The sequence below is a fragment of the Corvus moneduloides genome, chromosome 1, assembly GCF_009650955.1.
Source record: "Corvus moneduloides isolate bCorMon1 chromosome 1, bCorMon1.pri, whole genome shotgun sequence".
Lineage (NCBI taxonomy): Eukaryota > Metazoa > Chordata > Aves > Passeriformes > Corvidae > Corvus > Corvus moneduloides.
This window is the reverse complement of record NC_045476.1, coordinates 2,404,253-2,424,216: the sequence shown is the minus strand read 5'-3', so window position 1 is coordinate 2,424,216 and position 19,964 is coordinate 2,404,253. Positions and strand designations below refer to the sequence as shown.

General features: G+C 45.8%; 1 protein-coding gene across 1 annotated transcript in view; it reads right to left on the bottom strand.

Moving 5' to 3' along the window:
* OBSCN (obscurin, cytoskeletal calmodulin and titin-interacting RhoGEF) overlaps positions 1-19,964 on the bottom strand; it is a 142,241-nt gene that overhangs the window by 44,428 nt on the left and 77,849 nt on the right. The window contains exons 49-62 of the mRNA XM_032133486.1: positions 19,562-19,825; positions 17,923-18,189; positions 17,298-17,561; positions 16,376-16,642; positions 15,049-15,315; positions 14,091-14,357; positions 12,567-12,833; positions 11,064-11,336; positions 8,493-8,759; positions 7,329-7,598; positions 6,513-6,779; positions 4,858-5,124; positions 3,286-3,552; positions 2,338-2,610 (exon numbers count right to left, since the gene is read on the bottom strand). Of these exons, the coding sequence (XP_031989377.1) occupies positions 2,338-2,610; positions 3,286-3,552; positions 4,858-5,124; positions 6,513-6,779; positions 7,329-7,598; positions 8,493-8,759; positions 11,064-11,336; positions 12,567-12,833; positions 14,091-14,357; positions 15,049-15,315; positions 16,376-16,642; positions 17,298-17,561; positions 17,923-18,189; positions 19,562-19,825 (3,747 nt within the window). The remainder of the gene's footprint in view (positions 1-2,337; positions 2,611-3,285; positions 3,553-4,857; positions 5,125-6,512; positions 6,780-7,328; positions 7,599-8,492; positions 8,760-11,063; positions 11,337-12,566; positions 12,834-14,090; positions 14,358-15,048; positions 15,316-16,375; positions 16,643-17,297; positions 17,562-17,922; positions 18,190-19,561; positions 19,826-19,964) is intronic.

Sequence of the window (19,964 nt, the reverse complement as noted above, 5' to 3'; positions counted from 1 at the left end):
TAAAAAAAAAATTTATAAGACTACAAAGGGACACAAAAAGATGACAGAGAAAGCTGAGAGATCATCAGGAGTTAGACATGATGATCCTTGAGGAACCCTTCCAGCTCAGGACATTCTGTGACTTTATGTTGTCCTTGTTCTTCAAATGGTTGTTCTGGTCACAAGCCAGCTGGAATAACCCACACAGGATCTCTGTCTGGAATGCTTCTCTTGAAACTGCTGCAGCAGGTTGAAGGTTTGGAATGCTCCTGGCAGACCTTGGGGAGCAAAGACAGATCTGCAAACATCACTTGGAAACTTGTTGCAAGATTTGATCCCATTCACTAAGGTTCCCTCTGCCACTCCATGTGTCTGCCATGTGTGTTTATGGAGAGTAGCCCTTGATGGAAGATCTTAAAGACGTTTTGGTGATGGGGGGACTGAAGAAACAAGCTGGTGTCTGTGCAGCTGGGGAGCACAATCCCATCCCCTTCCATAAGATGTAGAAACGTGTTTCTCACAGCAAATATCACCTGTGGTACTGGAGAAGGTCCTGGTTCCACTGTACCCTCACTCTTGGCCAGGGCAAGGACTTTGGTGGTGGCCCTGTTCACCTGCGCAGAAGATCCTTGAGACTTAGAAGCCAACGTGTGCCCCAGGACCTGCAATTCTCACCTGCCTAGAGGAGCTAGAAAACGGCAGCAGCTCCTTCACTCTTTTCCATTCTCCCCCCACCCATCCGTGAACCCTCACTCCGGGTCATGGAATGACTGCAGTTGTAGGGCAACGATGTTTTGAAGGCCCAGCATGAAAAGCTGAGATCTCGCCTGCTACAGAATATATCCAATTACCAACATGCCTTAAACCAGGAGAAAAAGGCACATGGAACAGAGAGAAAGTCGACTTTATGCTCCTTTATGGAGAGTAAGCCATGCATGGCTGGATAGACCAAAACGTATTTCAAAGACAGATCTAATTTTAAATTTCTGGACAAAATAAAGTGTACAAAATTGTCTGTTAATACAAGGATGGTTGGAATTTTACAGGTGTTTCACTATCCTATGAAATCAAGTGTTGCTGAGCACAATGTAACTGGGGTTATCCTAATCCTTTTATAGACTACTGCTGCTGTGATTCAGGTTTGATTTCTTCAGCAATGAAGGAATCCTTGCTTCATGCAGCACAAAATATCCACATACATGTGTGTACCAGCATGAGCTGTGGGGTTGGACTGGATGATCTCTAGAGATTTCTTCCAAAATCAATGATGCTGTGATTCCGTGAAATAGAGGTTTCTCAGGAGCCCTTTATCTGACTGAGCAGAACACCTAACGACGCATTTATTTTTATTCTGTTTTAGGCCCACTGGAATTCTTTGCCTGGAGAGATCAGAACCAGGTTCTGTCTCTGAAAATGGATGCAAACTGACACAGGACTTGCAGGTTTTGCACACTGTGCTGTCACTGCATCATTCTGTATCATGAAGAAGTGATTTTGCATTTTATGTTTGCAGAGAACCCAAATTTTCTGAATGTACAAGGGACACGTGATGCAGAGAAGGAGACATCAACCACTGACTACAATCCCATATTGTGGATCATTCCTGTTACAGCCCTGTTATAGCACAGGAGTAGATTTGAATAAAGACCTTTTAACCCTTTATATCTCAGAATATACAAATCCCTTTTCCAAGCAGGGAATAAGCATTAATTTTGCCTGAAAAATAACGGATCTTCCCCATGGCTATGAAAGGACTGGATGGGAAGGAGCTTGCTTTATCAAGTCCGGCACTCAGTGTTATTCACAGCTTTTGGCTACCCGTACCAAATGAGAAAAATATTTATTCAACAGGCCAGAAAGCTTTGCCAGTGAAGGGATGAGCTTTCAGAAACGAGGTGCATTTTGTCTCTGTGTTACTGCAGTGTCACACATCCTTTGGTTTCCAGGAACAGCCCAAAATCCCGTCCTGGGAATATGCTGAGCTCAGCACCAGTAGCCCAGCTGTGGAGCAGCACAGTGGTGATTTTGTGAATTACCACCTCCACAAGATTTTGTGGTATTATTTAAAAAAAAGCTGAAGTGGGGATATAGAGTCAGGTGCTAGTACAGATGTTTATGTTCACCTCTTCCTTGACGTGGGGTGAAAGCAGCAGCCCTGACCCTGCAAGCCTCCCTCACCTGAACCACTGCAAAAATCAGTGTGGTTGTACCTAGAAGACTTCTGGGGTGAGAATGGGAGGGTTGCAGGGCACAGGAGAACCGTGAAGGGATTTAGTAAGGGTAGCCTGGATGGCAGAAGCACCAGCACATGGAGCAAGTCCAGAGGTGGCCACGTGTTTCTTTCCAACAGGAAAATACCTTTGACTAATAATTTAGCTGAAGATATAAGGGACCCAGCTCTGAAGGTGACAGTGCCCGAGTCGTGACACGCCACATCATTTAGGGTTAAAGTGTGGATCCTGCCGTCCTGCTCAGAGATTTCAGTCACCAGGTTGTTGTGAAGGGGGGTCCCATCGAGCCACCACTGCACGTTCTTCACGCCCGGGTGCGAGAGCTCGCAGGTGAACGTGGCTGACTCGCCCACAAAGACATCTGTGCTCCTTAAACCAGACACTATCACTGCTGCTTCTTCTGCGTGACAGAGCAAGAGAAGGTGCCAAAGGAAAACAGAAACAAACACGCACAAGTTGCTCCCTGCAGAACTAACCCCAGCCCAAGCGCAAGATGTCCAGGATAGTTAAACTTGAGGTGTTTTTCCAAGGAAAAAAAGAGGTAAAATATTCTTGAAGAGGGTTAGAAACTACCTTCCATCCTTACAGCTGCTTGCAAGAGCAGCGTGTGTGTCTCTTCAAACATCATTTCACTGGGAGGAAACTCCATTCCATGCCCAGGTCGTGCCTGGCTCTCCTGTGTGTTGCAACCATCTGCAGATGTTGTATGAGGCAGAGAGGTACTTAAAAGATTTAAATGTTCACTTGAGTGCTTTAAAGGAGTAATAAGAATATCAACAGTGATAGAAGCTGAAGTCAGTTATAACAAGAATTTTGGTATTTTTTATGACCACTGCTCCAGGTTTTTCAGAAGTAGTACAGTCTGCTCTAGTACACAGTACAGTCAGTACTTTGAACTAATTTAACTTAAAAATATTGATCCAACCCCACCCTGGAGGTGAGAGTTTATACCTTCACTGGAATCAGGAAAGAAATGAATGGACTCTCTGCTGTTTGGCCAGTTACTGTCAAAGATTTTGGAGTAAGAAATGCAGGCAGAAAACCGGAGCATTTCCACCACATTTCACCACCTTACCTTGCACATACACAGACCCTATGGTGATCTCGTATCCAGTGCTGCAGGTATAATCCCCACAGTCATCAGGTTCTACACCATGGATGATCAGCTCAGCTACGCTGCCCTTCAGCTTCACCTCGTACTTGTCACTGGGCTGAATGACCTCCCCTCCTTTCCTCCACTCAACAGGAGCGTCCGGCTTGGAGATCTCACAGTGCAAAACAGCCGTTCCCCCATCTTCAGTCTCTACGTTTTTCAGCTCTTTGTTAAACAGCACTGGCAGTACTGTGGTGGAGAAGCAACTGCATCAGTGACAGCACTCAGAGGTGAGAAACCCGACTGTAATTTCTCCAGCTGAGCTCGTCCCCTCTTTCTTCGCGTGAGCCACAATTTGCCTGCTGGCCACTCATGGGATCAGCTGCTGATACTGCAAAGGTGTCCAAGTGTTGCTCCATAAAGGGCTGCCAGAGGCCACAGGAAGCTCTTCACATGGCCATACTCACCATTCTCAGTGTAAGCACATAGAGCACAACGATACCAATCACAACAATGAGAGTCAGAATCCTTTAGGTTGGAAAAGACACTTAAGATCATGTCCAGCCATTAACCCAGCACAGCCAAATCCACCACTAAGCCACGTCCCCAAGTGTCACATCTACACATCTTTTGAATATCTCCAGGGATGGTGTCTCCACTGCTTCCCTGGGCAGTCCGTGCCAATGCTTGACCACCCTTTCAGTGAAGAATTATTTCTTAACACTGAATCGAAACCTCCCCTGATGCAACTTGAGGCCATTTCCTGTCATCCTATTGCTTGTTACTTGTGAAAATAGACCAACTTTTACCTCACTACAACATCCTGTCTGTAGTTGCAGAGAGTGATAACAGCTCCCCTGAGCCTCCTTTTCTCCAGGTTGAAAATCCCCAGTTCCTTCAGCTGGAACATGAGACTTTGGGTATTTAATCTCTTTAATTTAATCTATTTAACATGCTCCGAGCAACAGTTGGTTATGGTGACTAAGCCCACAGTCTACAAGTGTGATCTAATCTAAAAGACATAGAATACTTAGCACAAAATGAATAAAACTGCAAAATCCCAAACCGATAGAATTCTTAGTACAAAATGAATAAAACTGTAAAATCCAAAACCACAGCCACTAGAGAGCCCCAATTCACGGGCTGCTCAGGCACTAAGAGATACAATGGGTCAATTTAAAATGGACTTGTCCTAGGTATGGTGAAATATCCCAGTTTGAGTTCACAGAGTGTCAATGATAATTCAGTGATAAAATTTCCATGTGGATGTGGCCCTTGGGGACATGGTTTAGTGGTGGGCTTAGCAGTCTTGTGTTAACAGTTGGACAATCTCAGTGATCTCAGAGGTCTTTTCCAAACTAAGTCACAGAAAGGTTTAGGTTGGGAGGGACTTTGAAAATCATCCAGTTCCACCCCGTGCCATGGTCAGGGACACCTTCCACTAAGACCAGGTTGTTCAGAGCCCCATCCAGCCTGGCCCGGGTGATTCCAGGCCCCCCTGTGAAGGACGGACACAGCCAGGACTTCTCAGCCTCCAAACAAGCCCTAACCTACCTTTGACCTGCAGCAACGCCGTGGTTTGCTGATCCCCCGAGTCACAGGTGTATTCTCCAGCATCCTGAGCCTCAGCCTCGTAGATGAGCAGCTCCACTCGTGTCCCCTCCTGGCGGATCTCGTACTTGTCGCCGGGCTGCAGCACCGTGTCCCCTTTCCTCCACTCCACGCGTGCGTGGGGCTGCGTGAGCTCGCAGTGCAGCACCGCCGTGCGCCCTTCCTCCACCTCCTCGTTCTTCAGCCACTGTTTGAACAGCACAGGCAGGCCTGGCAAGGGGCGTGGTGCAAAGAGAAAAGAAGGGGTTGAGGCAAAAATAGAAAATAGAGGAATGTTTTATTGTTAAGGTATGGATAGAGCCATTCATGAGGTTCATGCACAACTCTGGCTGCATTTCCCTAAGGAGACCTTCCAGGGATGCCAAAGTCAAACCTAGACAGAGGAGGAGGAGGAAGGGGAGTTAATCAGCAGGAAAAATTTGATTTCTATGTGAGCTACATTTCTCTCTCCATAACCCAGACTTCTTTTCACAAAGAATTCCCAACTAAATTCAGTAATTATTACTGAAGGCCAGATAGCTTTCCATCCTTGAAATAAAATCATAGAATGGGATAAAACCACTCAAAGGACATACAAATATCTATTAAAATATAAAATATATATATGTATATATATATAAAATATATATTAATATGTAATATTAGAATATATAGAAAATATCAGAAAATTAGAATTTATGGAATATATTAGAATATATAAAATAAGATACTAGAATAATACATACAGAATAGAATTATATATTTTTATATTATATAATATAAAATATTAATGATATAGAGAATAATATATATGACTTATATTAGAATATCTATAGAATCTATAAATCTGGGGTTATAATCCAAGGCTACAGATCACACAGAGATCAATTACAGAATAATTAAGGTTTGAAGGGACTTCTGGAGGTCCCCCATGGATGGAGATTCCTCCACTCCTCTGGATCTCAGCTCCGATGTCTGACCACCCCTCCATTGTTAAAAGCTGGGTTTTTTCTCATCTGAATTTCTCTCACCACAGCTCTTTACTGTGTCATCTCTTTACTGAGCCCTCCAAGAAAGTTCTGTGTCTCTCTTCCCTGCAGATCTCCACTAGGAAGCTGCAGAGGACAATGAGGTTCCACTTCCACTTTCTCTTCCTCAGTTAACAAGCACAGCTGCCCCCTTGCCTCTGCTTTTATTTAGATCCCAGAATGGTTTAAATTAGAAGGTACCATCATCTTGTTCCACCCCCTGCCATGGGCAGGGACACCCTCCCACTGTCCCAGGTGGCTCCAAGCCCCATCCAACCTGGCCTTGGACACTTCCAGGGATCCAGGGGCAGCCACAGCTTCTCTGGGCACCCTGTGCCAGGGCCTCCCCACCCTCGTTGTAAAAATATCTTTCTTATACCTAATCTAAATTGTCCCTCTTTTAGTTTAAAGCCATCATGCCTTGCCCTATCACAACAGAGTTTGTCCATGAACTTCACATCCTCCAGCCCCCTGACAAACTTGGTGGATTCTGCTGCACTTGCTCCACTGATCAGTATCTCTCTTGTAGCAGAGAGCTCTAAAATTGATGTTCCCTCCTCTCACCGCTGCTGGGCAGAGAGGAGACCATACCTTTAACCTCGAGTCTGGCCGTGGTCTTGCCAGCAGCCGTGTGGCAGCTGTACTCCCCGGCATCGGCGCGGTTCAGGTCGCGAATGACCAGCGTGTGCACCTTCCCCTCGTGCTGGATGCTGCACTTGTGGCTGGAGCGGATCACGGACGTGCCCTTCTTCCACTCCACTGGGACATCAGGCTTGGACACCTCGCAGGACAGGTGGGCAGTGCCACCCTCCTGCAGCTCCAGGTTGTGCAGCTCCTTCACGAAGGTGACTGGGGCAGCTGTGGGGAGAGGAGACCAGCACTGCTACAGCAGCCTCACCCAGCGTCACCCCCAGGGCAGAGCTGGGTGTCTGTAGTTACGTTTGGGACCAGATCGAAGAGGAACGAACAACATAAGGTATTAGCATGGGCTATCTTTCAAAAGTCATTCTATATATCTTAAAAGAAAGGTTTTTCAGAGCTTTCAGACTTTTTAGTAAATATGATCGAAAAGCATCATAAGTAGGAGATTAATCTCGAGCATATTCTTGACACTCTTCACCATTGATTCTGATATATGATCAGCTGCTTAGTTGGATGGTCTTCAAAGGATCTTAATATTAATTATTATATCAAATAACATCAAAGGATGTCAGTATTAATCTTCATGCCATGTACAATAAAAATGACTGGAATGACTGGCTTGGATGTAGCTCTCTAAAATGCTAAATTAGGTTAGCAGAATCTCCCAAAATTTCCAAGGCTTCCTAATCCCAAATACACCTCTCCAGCTGCCAAAGCAGTGCCTGCCAGTACCTCCTCAACCCTTCTTCCTGGGAGGCTGCTCACCTTCCACCTTCAGCTGTGCTGCTGACGAATGCTGCCCCACTTTGAAAGTGATGGACCCACAGTCTTCCAGGGTCACCTTCCTCAGGATCAAGCTGTGACGTGTCCCTTGGACCCTGATCTCGTTCATTTCGTTGGATTGCAAGGGAACATCCCCCAGGAACCACTGGGCATCCTGAGCTGTTTCCCGGGACAGCCTGCACTCGAACACCGCGTCTTCTCCTTCGTACGTGGCGATGTCCTTCAGCCTCTCCACAATGGTGGCTGCTGGTTCTTCATGGAAAGGGCAACAGAGTTTGAGATCTACTTTCAAGTGATGCTTCCTGGGTTAAACATTTCCTTATGCTCTTTGTTGACAGTACTATGTTATTGTTATTTGAGGCCCTAAATAATAAATCCAGGGGGATTCAGACTGAAAGAGAAGGCTTTGGGGGATTATAAAAAGGAGGAAGAAGGACTTTTTATAGGGGTAGATAGTGACAGAAAAAGGGGTGATGGTTTCAAACAGAAAGAGGGCAGGGTTAGCTTGGATGTTAGAAAGAAATTATTCCCTGTGAGGGTGGTGAGGCCCTGGCACAGGGTGCCCAGAGCAGCTGTGGCTGCCCCTGGATCCCTGGAAGTGTCCAAGGCCAGGTTGGACAGGGCTTGGATCACCCTGGGCTAGTGGGAGGTGTCCCTGCCCATGGCAGGGGGTTGGAATTAAAGTATCCTGAAGGTTCCTTCCAACCCAAAGCATTCTATGATTCTAAACTCATGGAAATATAGGTACATGGAAGTACAGCAACATGTTACAGCCTTACAGACACATGGTTCATGTCTGCATATGTATTATGCACATATATATGACAGTCCAAAAAGCTTGCATGTTAAACTGTGTTGTGTGCATAATAAATATTTAAAATGTGTACAATCGCCATCTGTGTGTTGTGGAAAAACTTGTCAACAGATTCCAGTGGGTGACACTGTCATCAAACCACAGAATCAGTGATTAAAGACCCATTTCTAGAGATACTGACCCATTTCTTATCCCCCTGAAACCGCTCTCATCTCTGAGATCCCCGTGGTTCTCCTTGGGCACAGGAGAAGGTTTAGCTACAAAATGACTCAATCCCATGCCCCTGACACGGTGTCAAGCTCAGCCCAGCTCTTTCCCGTGCAAAGCCCCACCTTTCAGGCTCACTGCTGCCGTGGTTTGCTGGTCCCCTGTGTCACAGGTGTACTCCCCAGCATCAGCTTCGCTCAGGTTGTGAATCGTCAGCTCAGCCACGGGCCCCGCCTGCCTCATCTTGTATTTGTCACTGGGTCGCAGCACTGTCCCCGCCTTCTTCCACTGCACAGTGGTGTTGGATTTGGAGACCTCACAGCTCAAAGTGACAGTGCCACCTTCCTCAGCTTGTTGGTTCTGGAGTGGTTGTGTGAAGGTGACTGGAGGAGCTAAATCGGGAGAAATCAGAGGGGAAAAAAATCATGCGTCATTGCTGACTGTGTAACTAAGCCTTGTGTTGGATGAAACTCTGGTGCCATCCTCAATTTGGTTCAAACTCAACTCCAAAGTGAGATTAAAAGCAAAACAAGGACTGACAGAAAGTGCTGGGTTCCCAGGAGCTCTGAGCACTCTGCACTGCTGAAGAATCACTGGACACTGCACACACTGAGCACCTCAAGGATTATGCTCCTTCTTGCACAGGAATGGTCATGGATACAGAGTTTTGAGCATCTCAGTGTGTGTATCTCCAAATGGGTACCAAAACCACACCTCAAAAGCCTACTCCTGATATCCAAGTCCTTGTGTATTTGGGAGAGCGCATGGAGAAACTTCTTTATATAACGTTCCTTGTTTGAAAACTGGACCAGCAGAGAAATGAACCCTGAAAGTCTCTGTGCTGATGTTATCACTGGAGGGCCAAGACAGAGATTTGATGGGTGGATTTATGAAGTGCCACGTGTAGAAGTTTAGCTACTCAATCCAGTTTCCTGGAAGAGCCTCAGTGGCTCCACACTTATTGATATATTTTATATATATATATATATATATGTATATTCAGCCAATTGGCTGAGTTGGTATTTACAATGTGACTGCAGAGGCTTCCTCAGTTTCTTGGGTTTGGAATTTTTTTCAAGGAGTGCTGGAGTGGCTGAGTCCACACAAAGAGACACAAATGGGCAAACACCATCAGAGGACCTGCTAATAGTGCCAATATTCTGCTATTCCTGGATTGTGGGGTTAGTGGTGTGACTGCAGGCAGGTGCGTGCCCTTCATGGGAGAGCCCTCAGGGATATTTCAAAAGGTGGGATTTAACAACATCCTGGCTTACCTTTGTTTTTCCTGATCACGTCTCTCAGAAAAAGTCAACTTAATATTGTATTTGTATCAGATTAGATTGGAAAAAAACCCAGATATATTGTCACATTACACCTATTTTAGAGATCTTTGGCACCAGAATTGTTTAGGTGCCTTCCTCATTAGCTAAAGTTGTGTCCAAGTTTGAACAATTTCACCCGGATCACCATTTTTCCAGGCAGAATTACAGCTCAAAGGATGAATAAGCATCAAAAATAAAGGTATTCTAATTCTAGCTCCAGCCCTGCTTGTCTGAGTGACCAGAGAGAGGCCATAGGGTCTCAAAGTGTGGAAGTAGTTACTGCACTTGGGTCCCTGCATTTTATTTGCTCAGGACTTCCAAAAGCAAAAGGACTCAGTTGCTTTTTGACAGCACAGTACATCTGAAGTCAAGGACAGTAGAAATGATCCTCTTGGCAGAGCCTAAGAGAGTGGAGCAAGTTTCTTACCTTAAGAAAAAACCCCAACACAACCCACATTTAACAGTCAGGGTGGCTGTTGTTTGTTCATTTCCATTATCACAGGTGTTTTTGTCAGAGTCTTCTGGTTTTAAGTGATGAATCTTTAAAGTATGGACTGTTCCCTGCTGCCTGATTTCATACTTGGAGCTTGGGGAAATCCCCCGAGGGGCCTTTTTCCATTTCACCTCAGCACTGAGCTGGGAGAGCTGGAAGTGGAGGACAGCTGTGTCCTCCTCCTGCACTTCCCTGCTCTGCAGTTTCTCCTTAAAGACTGGAGGTGGCACTGAAATTACAAACAAAGCGAAGGATTCGTGTGCTTTGTTTTCTTTGGTTTGTTTGCTTTGCTTTGTTTTCTTTGCTTCCCAGGCACCTTTATCTCATTTCCTGCAGTGTTTAAGCTACAGCCATATGGTTGAGTATTAAAAAAAAAAAAAAAAATCTGATTTCTGTGTTATTTACTGAGGGGTTAAAAGAAGCTTCTAAGAGGGAAGGAAAAGGATGGTGGACGGAGAATTTCATCAAAATAATGTTTAGAGAAAGAAAGAAATAGAAAAGCAAATTTGAGCAACCTGATCTGGTTGAAGATGTCCCTGCTCAATGCAGGGCCAGTGGACAAGATGGCTTTTAAAGGTCCCTCCAAACGCAAATTATTCTATGATTCTAAAAGGGAGAGTGGCAGCAATGAAAATTCCAGGTCCATCCATCCAAGTAGTGAAGCCAAGCCAGTAAAGTCTCTAGGAATCAGTGAGCTTCGGGAAGATGGTGAACTGTCCCCTTTTTATCTGTGGCGATTGCAGTCACAAATGCTTTGAAGCACAAGCACCCCAAAGACATGAGCTAACAAGGGGTGAATGACAGCCTCAAACTTACTGTCAGCATAACTAAAACATTTCCTGTTCCCACTGATCCTGCTCCACACCACAGGGAGCCCTCACCTTTCACTGTGAGCTCTGCTGTTGACGTGTGGCCTCCTACTCGGAAAGTGATGGTGCCTATGTCCTGCTCAGTCACCTTCCTTAGGGTCAGGGTGTGGATCTTCCCTTTCTCCACTGAGATCTCGTTCATTTCATTGTTCTGCAGAGCGACATCCTGCAGCTTCCATTCCACGTCCCTCGCGTTCTCGTGGGAAACCTGGCACCGAAAGGTGACATCGTCCCCTTCGGACACCACCATGCCCTTGAGGCCACTCACGATGGTCACGTCAGGCTCTGCGAGGAGGCAGAAATGGCAAATGAAAGGGAAAACGTGGATCAAATCATGGAACCTTGAATAATACAGGCTGCAGTGGACTTTTGGGAGTCACCTGCTCCAACCACTGCCAAGAGCAGGGCTTGGCTGCTCAGCGCTTTTTCCTTCAAGGACCTCCAAGGGTGGAGGCAGCACAGCCTCTCAAATCACATTTCAAACCCTGCTTTCAGTGTACTTGGCAGCAGGACAAATGACTTTTGGATAGTGACTTTACCACTTGTCCTTGCTCAGAGACACACTGTGCATTGTTTTTTTTTTAAATTACGCTTGATACTCTTAGCTGGGTGAACAAGGCATGAATGCTGGATGCCAAAACCAGGATTTTTAAGTTTGTTCCATTTGCACTTAGACACCTTCACAGGTTAACGATAAAGCCTGATCCTCTCTACTGTATTTCTGTGAGCAGAATTGCATTTACTCCATGCTGATACTCCAAACTCGCTGAGGCCCTGGCTGGCTTTGTCCTCCCAGCAGGACTCACTGGATTAATGTGAGCACAGGGGATCTGCACTGCAGTTTGCCTGAGTCCTGCTTCTAGGGCAGCTGGGCACCTGTGCAAGGATCATACAGACGACCTCCAGCAGGCAGAAGCTAACCCATATATACCCCAAACCTGCTGGGGAATACCAAAGGAACTATAAAATAACTAAGGTTGAAAAAGACTTCTAAAATCATTGAGTCCAACCATTCGAAAAGCAGCTCAATCTCCCTCCGAGCAAGGACAGTGGATATTCCTACAACTGAGGTCACCATCTGCACGAAAAATGGTGCAGCTGGGTGTGATGTGCAGGGGATCTACAACGTGGAGTAGCCTGTGGAGATGCTGGGGGAGTTTGTTCCACACCAGTGGTCCAATCTAAGCTCTGCAGTGATATTAAGGCCAGATGCAGCTGCCATGTGACTGGAAGCTGGGGCTGGACCATCTGTTCAGTCCCATGCATATGATGTCAAGCAAATATTCCAAGCCATGAGTCACAGATTACAACTGCCTTATCCTCTTGTGTCCACCAAGTCAATCTTTGCTTTGGTGCATCCACTGACCATAAGATTTTTTTGGTGATACCTTTCCTATGCTTGGTGTTTATCACAATAACTGATTTTATGTTACATATGTGTATATATCTCAATTATGCTGTGAAATCTTAGTTTCCTGAAGGGAAAATCTCCTTGTTCCAATAAACAGGTCTTGCCTTTCACGGTGAGTTTGGCAGAGCTCGTCTGGTCTCCAGCCTTGCAGGAATATTCTCCAGCATCCCCAGGCTCCAGGTGGTGAACACGGAGCTCCCGGAGGGTCCCATCCTGCCACATTTCGTACTTGGAGCTGGAGTGCAGGAGGACTCCATCCTTCCTCCACTCCACTTCTGCTTTGCTGATGGAAATCTCGCAGCGCAGCCTGGCTGTTCCTCCCACCTCCACTTCTTCGTTCCTCAGCTGCTGCTTCAGCTGGGGTTTGATGGCTGCAAAGCGAGAAATAAATAATACATGGGCTCTTTGCTTGAATGCCAGGTCTGCACAGCTCAGCACAAGGCACCCAGGCTTTGATGATGCAGAACAATTTTGCATTAAGTGGTGATATGATAATAAAACCATTTTTTTCCCTATAAACAGATCTATATTGTGTATATCCAGAGGACCAGAAAGTTCCCCAAATATCTTTATATCCCATAAAGTCCAGGGCATCCACATCACACCTTTCATGCATCTGCTCTGCATATTGGAAACTCCAACTTATGTAAAGATTTTGACAAGCAAAACCTGGCACTTTCTGTTTAAACTTGTGCAAATCTGCTCACTTTTACAGAAATACTCCTGATTTTCAAAGCTAAACAATGCAAAGCTTTAAACTAATTTCTGAATTCTCAGCTGTCTTTTCAAGGCCCAGATCATCATGGGTGAATCCTTCCAGATGATGCACAAATGGACATTTATTCAAGTAGAGCACGGAACAGCTCAGACACCAGCTTGCCTCTGATGGAAACAAGAAGGGAATATCCACAGGGTGTGAGCGAGCAGTTGGGAAAACAGGAGTCTCAGTGCCTGTGGTTCCAGTATTAACACTGCTTTGAGACACGTAGAGCAGTCACTGAGCTTTTTCACCCATAGTTGACCCTGTGGCTGCTTTTTGGGTCAGATTCAGCCAAAAGATGTTGTTTGAAAGGCTTAGACCAAAGCCCCAAATCCCACCCAACTTTGAGACAATCACAAGCATTTCACAGATGGTGCTGGGACGGCCCTGTTTGAGCAGGGAGGCTGGACCAGTGACCCGTTCTGTGATTCTGTGAACAGTCACAGACATTATTCCTGGTGTGGTTAAACACAGCATTCTCAGGATCTTCACAGGAAGATTAAAAATAGCAACCTCAAAATGCTTTTCTAAATGATGTGTGATTTGCTATTGATTCAAGCGAGCCAGAAAAATTGCAAAGTGCCAAAAAAATTTTGCTACTATTTCAAAATCCCCATGACACAGAAATTCCTTGCTTTTTTCATATCAGAGAAAGGGGTCAGTGCACTGCACTCTGTGCTTTACAGGCTTGAACAGGAACCCTGTCCCACCAGATCCACTTCTCTGCACTCTGCCTTACGACTGGGCACCTCTTTTCCTCGTTATCCTAACTTTGGGAGGGGTTTATTCACCAGTGGATTAAATAGTATCATTCACACAGTTGCACCAATGCCTCTTCTCCTCCATCCCAGGTGGGTGCAATGCTAACCATTCACTCTGAGGACTGCAGTGCTCTGCTGGTCTCCCGTGTCACAAGTGTAATCAGAGGCATCCTCTGGCTCTACATTATGAATCACAAGCTCAGCCGTGCGCCCACTTAATTTAATTTCATATTTGGCACACGGGAAGAGCTCCATGGTGCCTTTCCTCCACTCCACCGCCGCGTTATCCTTTGTCAGCTCACACCGGAACTTCACCACAGCTCCTTCTTCTGCCTCCTCATCTTTGAGCTGCTTTTGGAAAAGAACTGGCAGAGCTAAAAGAGAAAAGAAAAGGATCAACAGGATCTTGTAGTGAAGCCTGAGTCAAGTCCTGGTTAACACAAACTGACGCTTGGAGAACAAGATACTCTGCTTTTCACTGTGATATTCCTAAGTAGGATCCATGTTTTCTAATTTTCCTGGAGCCACCAGATCATCTTGCTGCATCAGAAGAAGCCATCTGCACCCATAACATTTATTTCCTTTGTTCCTTGACTCGAATCCTTCCCAGTGGTGAATTCATTGAACGATTTTATCCCTCAGTTGATCTAACAATAATCTCAAGAGCAAAGAACTTCAAAACTCCATGGACAGCGTTAAGAGGTCAGGGAGGTCATTGTCTTCTTACAGGATTTGAAAGAAAATATTCTTTTCAAATATTCAAACAACACGTCACGTGAAATGTCCAGATGTTATGTTAAATCATTGCTTTTTTCTTTAAATTCTCCTCAGGCACAAAGCTTGAAAGTGTTTCCTATTAAAACCCAAAACTCAAACATAGCACTGGAAGAACAAAGTGTCATCCCCTTCCATTCTCATTAGAAATAAAAAAATCCTAATATATCAGATGAGAAGGAAAATATCCATAGAGAACAACAATAATGCACTTAAAAATATTCATATTGAAAAGGTTGTCTTGCGTGTTGGAGGAACCTATTCCTTTAGGAGTCAGCTCACACCACGTACCTGTCACGCTCAGAGCTGCCCTGGTTTCCTGATCCCCCACGTCACAGCTGTATTCTCCTGTGTCTTCTAACTTGAGATTGTGTATCAAGAGCTCTACCAGGCCTCCCCTCTGCCTCATTTCATATTTCTGGCTGGGCTGCAGCCCCACTCCTCCTTTCCTCCATTCCACTGCAGCACTGGGTTTCGACAGCTCACAGCAGAACGTGGCTGTGCTTCCTTCCTCAGATTCCTGATTCTGTAGGGGCTGCTTAAATGTGACAGGCAGTGCTGTAAAATTTGAGAGGAGGAAAATGTTTCAAGAATGTTTTAGTCCAAGAAGGATTCAGTCCTACCATCATCCTTCAGATATGGCTTATCCTAACGATTCCATCATCCTGGAGCTGCAACTCTCTGTCTCGGCAGAATCTTTCTTGAACCACTAAGGGAACCAAGTGCTGAGGACAGACGAATTTAGGGAAGTTCTGGTCTTAGTGGTCCACAGAATGGCCTGGTTTGGGGTCTGAAGGAGTCAGACTTTCCTATGGAAGTGTGCCCATGCCATGGATGCTCTAGGGAAAGGTCATTGGGACATGATCCTTGTCTTACACAGATTCTTGTCCCTTAACAGAGGTCTGTGAGTTTGCAATATTAAACAAAGAGTATTTTCCTCCCAAATAAGGCTACTATCAACATATAAAAGATCAAGTCAGCATTGATCTCTTGGTAAGAGATCACAGTGAAGTGGTAAATGGGAGGGGAAACCCAGATTTTGGGCAAAGCCTTCCTCTGAGGATGGTAGAAGGAGTGGAGGAAAACAGGTGTGGATTCAAGTTGTCTGCAGTCAGCATTTGCACCTGAAGTTCAAAGCCTCCAGTAACAATACAGCACACTCACATATCATAGAAATCCCTTATTCCCTAATTGGTGCATCTCTTACCATCCCAGGCAGGCATCCCTTATCCCATTCCCATATCCGGCCACACTCCCTGCACTCAGGGCAGGAGGGTTCAGCATATTTTGACATCATGACAACATTCAAGGACAGGTTGGTTGGGGCTCTGAACAACCTAGGCCAGTGGAAATTGGCCCTGCCCATGGCAGGGGGATGGAAATGGATGATCTTTAAGATCCTTTCTAACCCAAACAGTTCTGGGATTTGATGATTTAATTGCTTTCACACTCCAGATACTGCAAGAAGAACATTTCTACCTTGACCATGTGCCATGCCCAAGAAGAATATTTATTCAGGCGTGAACCAGCAGCAAAACAAATCAATAGCTGCAGAGAACACCAGGAAAAGCTTCTTTCACTCCACCCCTCTTGAGCCAAGGGTCACCACTCTGCCTACCATGCACAGCCACCACAGCCGTTGTCCGCTGGTGTCCAGAGTCGCAGGTGTAAATTCCTGAATCGTCCAGTTCCAGGTCATAAATGACCAATTCAGCAGCACAGCCCTGCTGCTTCATCTCGTATTTCAGACCAGGGTAGAGAGTGACATCTCCTTTCCTCCACTCCACTGGAGCCTTGGGTTTGGTGAGCTCACACCTCAGTGTTGCTGTGCCACCTTCTTCTGCCTCGGTGTTCTGAAGCTCTTGTTTAAAAAGGGCTGGCAGGGCTATAAAATAGAAATGTGACTTGGACCTACTGCAGCTGGGGCTTGGGAAAAAGGAAGTAGAGGGAAAAAGAAAGCACCAAAAGTTTTTTTGAGGATGTGTCTAAACCTCAGTGCTCTAGATTCAAACTACGAGGCTATTTCCCCAGGGAAGTAATAGGAATATCTGCAGAGCAAGAAGAAATGGATTTCAAGAAGTTACATGTGCCATGAAATATATAGAATCCAATCTATGATACAGAAATGGACCGATAGTTTTCCTACTGTAAGAGCAGCCAGTGTGCTGCCCTGATCAGTGAAGAAGTGTTTTGAAGATCAGCAGGGAATTTTAGAGGTTCAGATTCCCTCCTAAGACAGAGCTGCAAGAGTTCATACCCCCGCTTAAGGCAGGGAATTTTAAGGGTTCAGATTCCCTCTTAAGGCAGGCCACTTGCAGGAGAGATTTTGATTATTCTGACAGCAACGTACTGAAAAAATGCATTTAGTTCTTCATTGCAATTCCCATTTTCTGCCTGGCCACTCCATGAGCTGCATAGACCAGGCTGCTCTGCACGCCTTATGATTTACAATCTTTTCCCTAAGCATCACTAAACTAAAATTGTATTTTTATTTTCAGAAAATATTAGAACCTTTTCCTTTTTTGGGTTTTTTTTTTTACCAGTGACTGTCAGCGTGGCAGTTGTCTGTTGATCTCCACACATACAGATGTAAAGTCCAGCATCCTCCTCCTCCAGCTCATGGATAATCAGCTTTGCAACAGCACCGTCCTGACTCATTTCATATTTGCTGCTCTCTTTGAGCACCTCCTGCCCTTTCTTCCACTCCACCTCAGCAGGTTTTGTCAGCTCACACTGCAGAACAGCAGCACCATTTTCCACAGCTTCCAGGTCCTCCAGTTCTCTCTTGAATTCTGGAGGCAGCGCTGAAGAGTAAAAGAGTTACCAGAGAGAGGGTGAATTTCCTTTAAAAAGCAGCTTGGTGAGGTCCTCGGGGAGAGGTCTCATGGGACAATACCAAGCCCTGATCCAGGTCAGTGGAACACAATGGAAAATCTCCCCCAGCTTCCCTGGCCACTGCATCCGAGCAAGGGAAGTGAGATGAACCAGCACAGCTGAGGGGGACAAACACCAATGGGCAACATTTTTCCCAATTCTACACAAGGAGGAAACACACAGAACCCAAAGGAACACAAAAGCCCAAGCAGACAGAAAGGGACGGGAACAGACCGTGGCAACAGAGATTTGGGCAGGTTTGGAGGACATTCATCCCAGGGATGACGTTACCATGCACTGTTAAGGCAGCCGTGCTGCTCCTGTCTCCACACACACAGGAATACTCCCCACTGTCACTCAGGTCGAGGTCATGGACCACCAGCTCCACCACACGTCCCTCCTGCCTCATGCTGTACTTGGTGCCCGAGGTGAGGATGTGCTGGCCTTTCTTCCACTGGACATGGGCAGGGGCCTTACTCAGCTCACAGTGCAAAGTGGCCGTTCCACCTTCTACCCCTTCCTGGCTGGTCATTTCTTCTTGGAAAAGCGGAGGCACAGCTGAAGGATGCAGGTAAAGCGTGTTACAAACTGAGGGTGTCTCCAGGGAGGGGTGAGGAAGTGACAGGGGAGAGTTGTGAAGGTTGCGACAGAGCAAAGTTGTCAAGGAAGGGTGAGCATCAGCCACAAAGAGAGGAAAGAGAAATGAAAATATCCTAGTGGGAATAGACATCCTAATCCTTTTAGGCATACTCTGGCTTCCTACAGCAAAACTGCTCTGTTCTCAACAGATTCACGCCTGCTTTCTGCCAGTTTCCTCCTCAGAAAAACGAAGAGTAGCAGCTCGGAGCTCCTTAATTCACATGGGTTGTCTCCCACAAACTTCACGGCTTTGCACTCTCTTTTGCTACTCACAGAGCTGCCCTGCTGTCCTCTGACTGTTGGCACATCTCCTTACTCATCCTCATTCCTTCTTCCTTGAGATATCCTTCAAGAGGTGCATCTGGAATTCACAGATTCTTCTTGACCCCAAAGTAAATCTCCAGCTGCTGAATTCCAGCCTGGGTTCTTGTCTAGGAACGCATTTTCCCCACTTAACATAATTCTTGTACCCGCTGCAAGCTGTGTCCTTGAAATAAATGTGATGGCCTTCACATATGTCCCTCTATTCATTAGGTGGGATAATGGGATATTCCACCTGTTTAATGAGGTTGGATACTGCAGATCTCAAAATTAGTGTCCAGAACAGTGAGACTAAGTTAAAATATCCAGGCTAGAAAACAGGCTTACTCCTGATTTGGCACATTTCCCACTCCAGCAGTGTTAAGCTGAAGCACCAGACTTGTTTGCCCAGAAAATTGTTCTTCGACAAAGGAAGACCAGAAGGAGGTCACAGAAAGAATTTATTCTTTCCTTAGAAAAATCAGACTCCCAATGGAAATCTATCCTTGTGCATTAGGACAGAGGTTGTGGGCACAAAGGCCAAAATAAACATAACGTAGTGCTGAGGAGATTATAACTAACAGAGCCATATTCTGGATACTCCTTATTCCCTATATTAAAATGGTTGGTATTGAGAATTTCGGAAAGGAATGGCAAAGAACAAACAGATTTGTGGTTTAGAGAATAAGTGCAGGAAAGGAAGGACCAATGAATGATGGGGTTACGTGGTAGGAAAGGAATGGAGGAAGGGAAAGAAGAAAGGAGAGCAGGCTTGTGTTGAAGGAAACGAAAAGGCAGAAGAATGGCACAGAGAAATGCAGACAGGTGCTTTCCAACTTCCACAGCCTGCAGGGGAGGAGGGGCAGGGAACATTTTCAACCTAATGGAAGTTCAGTTAACAGGGATGACCAGACAGATGTGGAAAACTGAACAGCTCAGAGCAGAGGACAGAGGTTTCCAGTCAGGAAAGAGGAGGTCAGGATGGCTTTACCCTGTACTGTCAAGACAGCTGTAGTCTGGTGCTCTCCGCACACACAGGTGTAGTCTCCTGCATCCTCCTCAGCTATTTCATGGATCACCAGCTCTGCTTTGGGCCCTTCCTGCCTCATTTTGTATTTCCCACTCGGTTTGAGGATCCTCTGGTCCTTCCGCCACTCCACCGGAGCGGCCTTGGAGAGCTCACAGTGCAGGGAGACTTCTCCACCTTCTTCTGCTTCCTTGTCCTTCAGCTCTTCCTTAAAGAGTGGTGGCAGAGCTGGAGGATGCAACACGGACAAAGGGACAGCAGAAAACCAGAATTAAAACCCTAATTTCTGTTTTGAAATTACTTTTTTTTTGAGGCAATTTTGCCTCTGAAATTTCTTTTTTGAAGTGCCCCTCATGCCTTTTTTTTT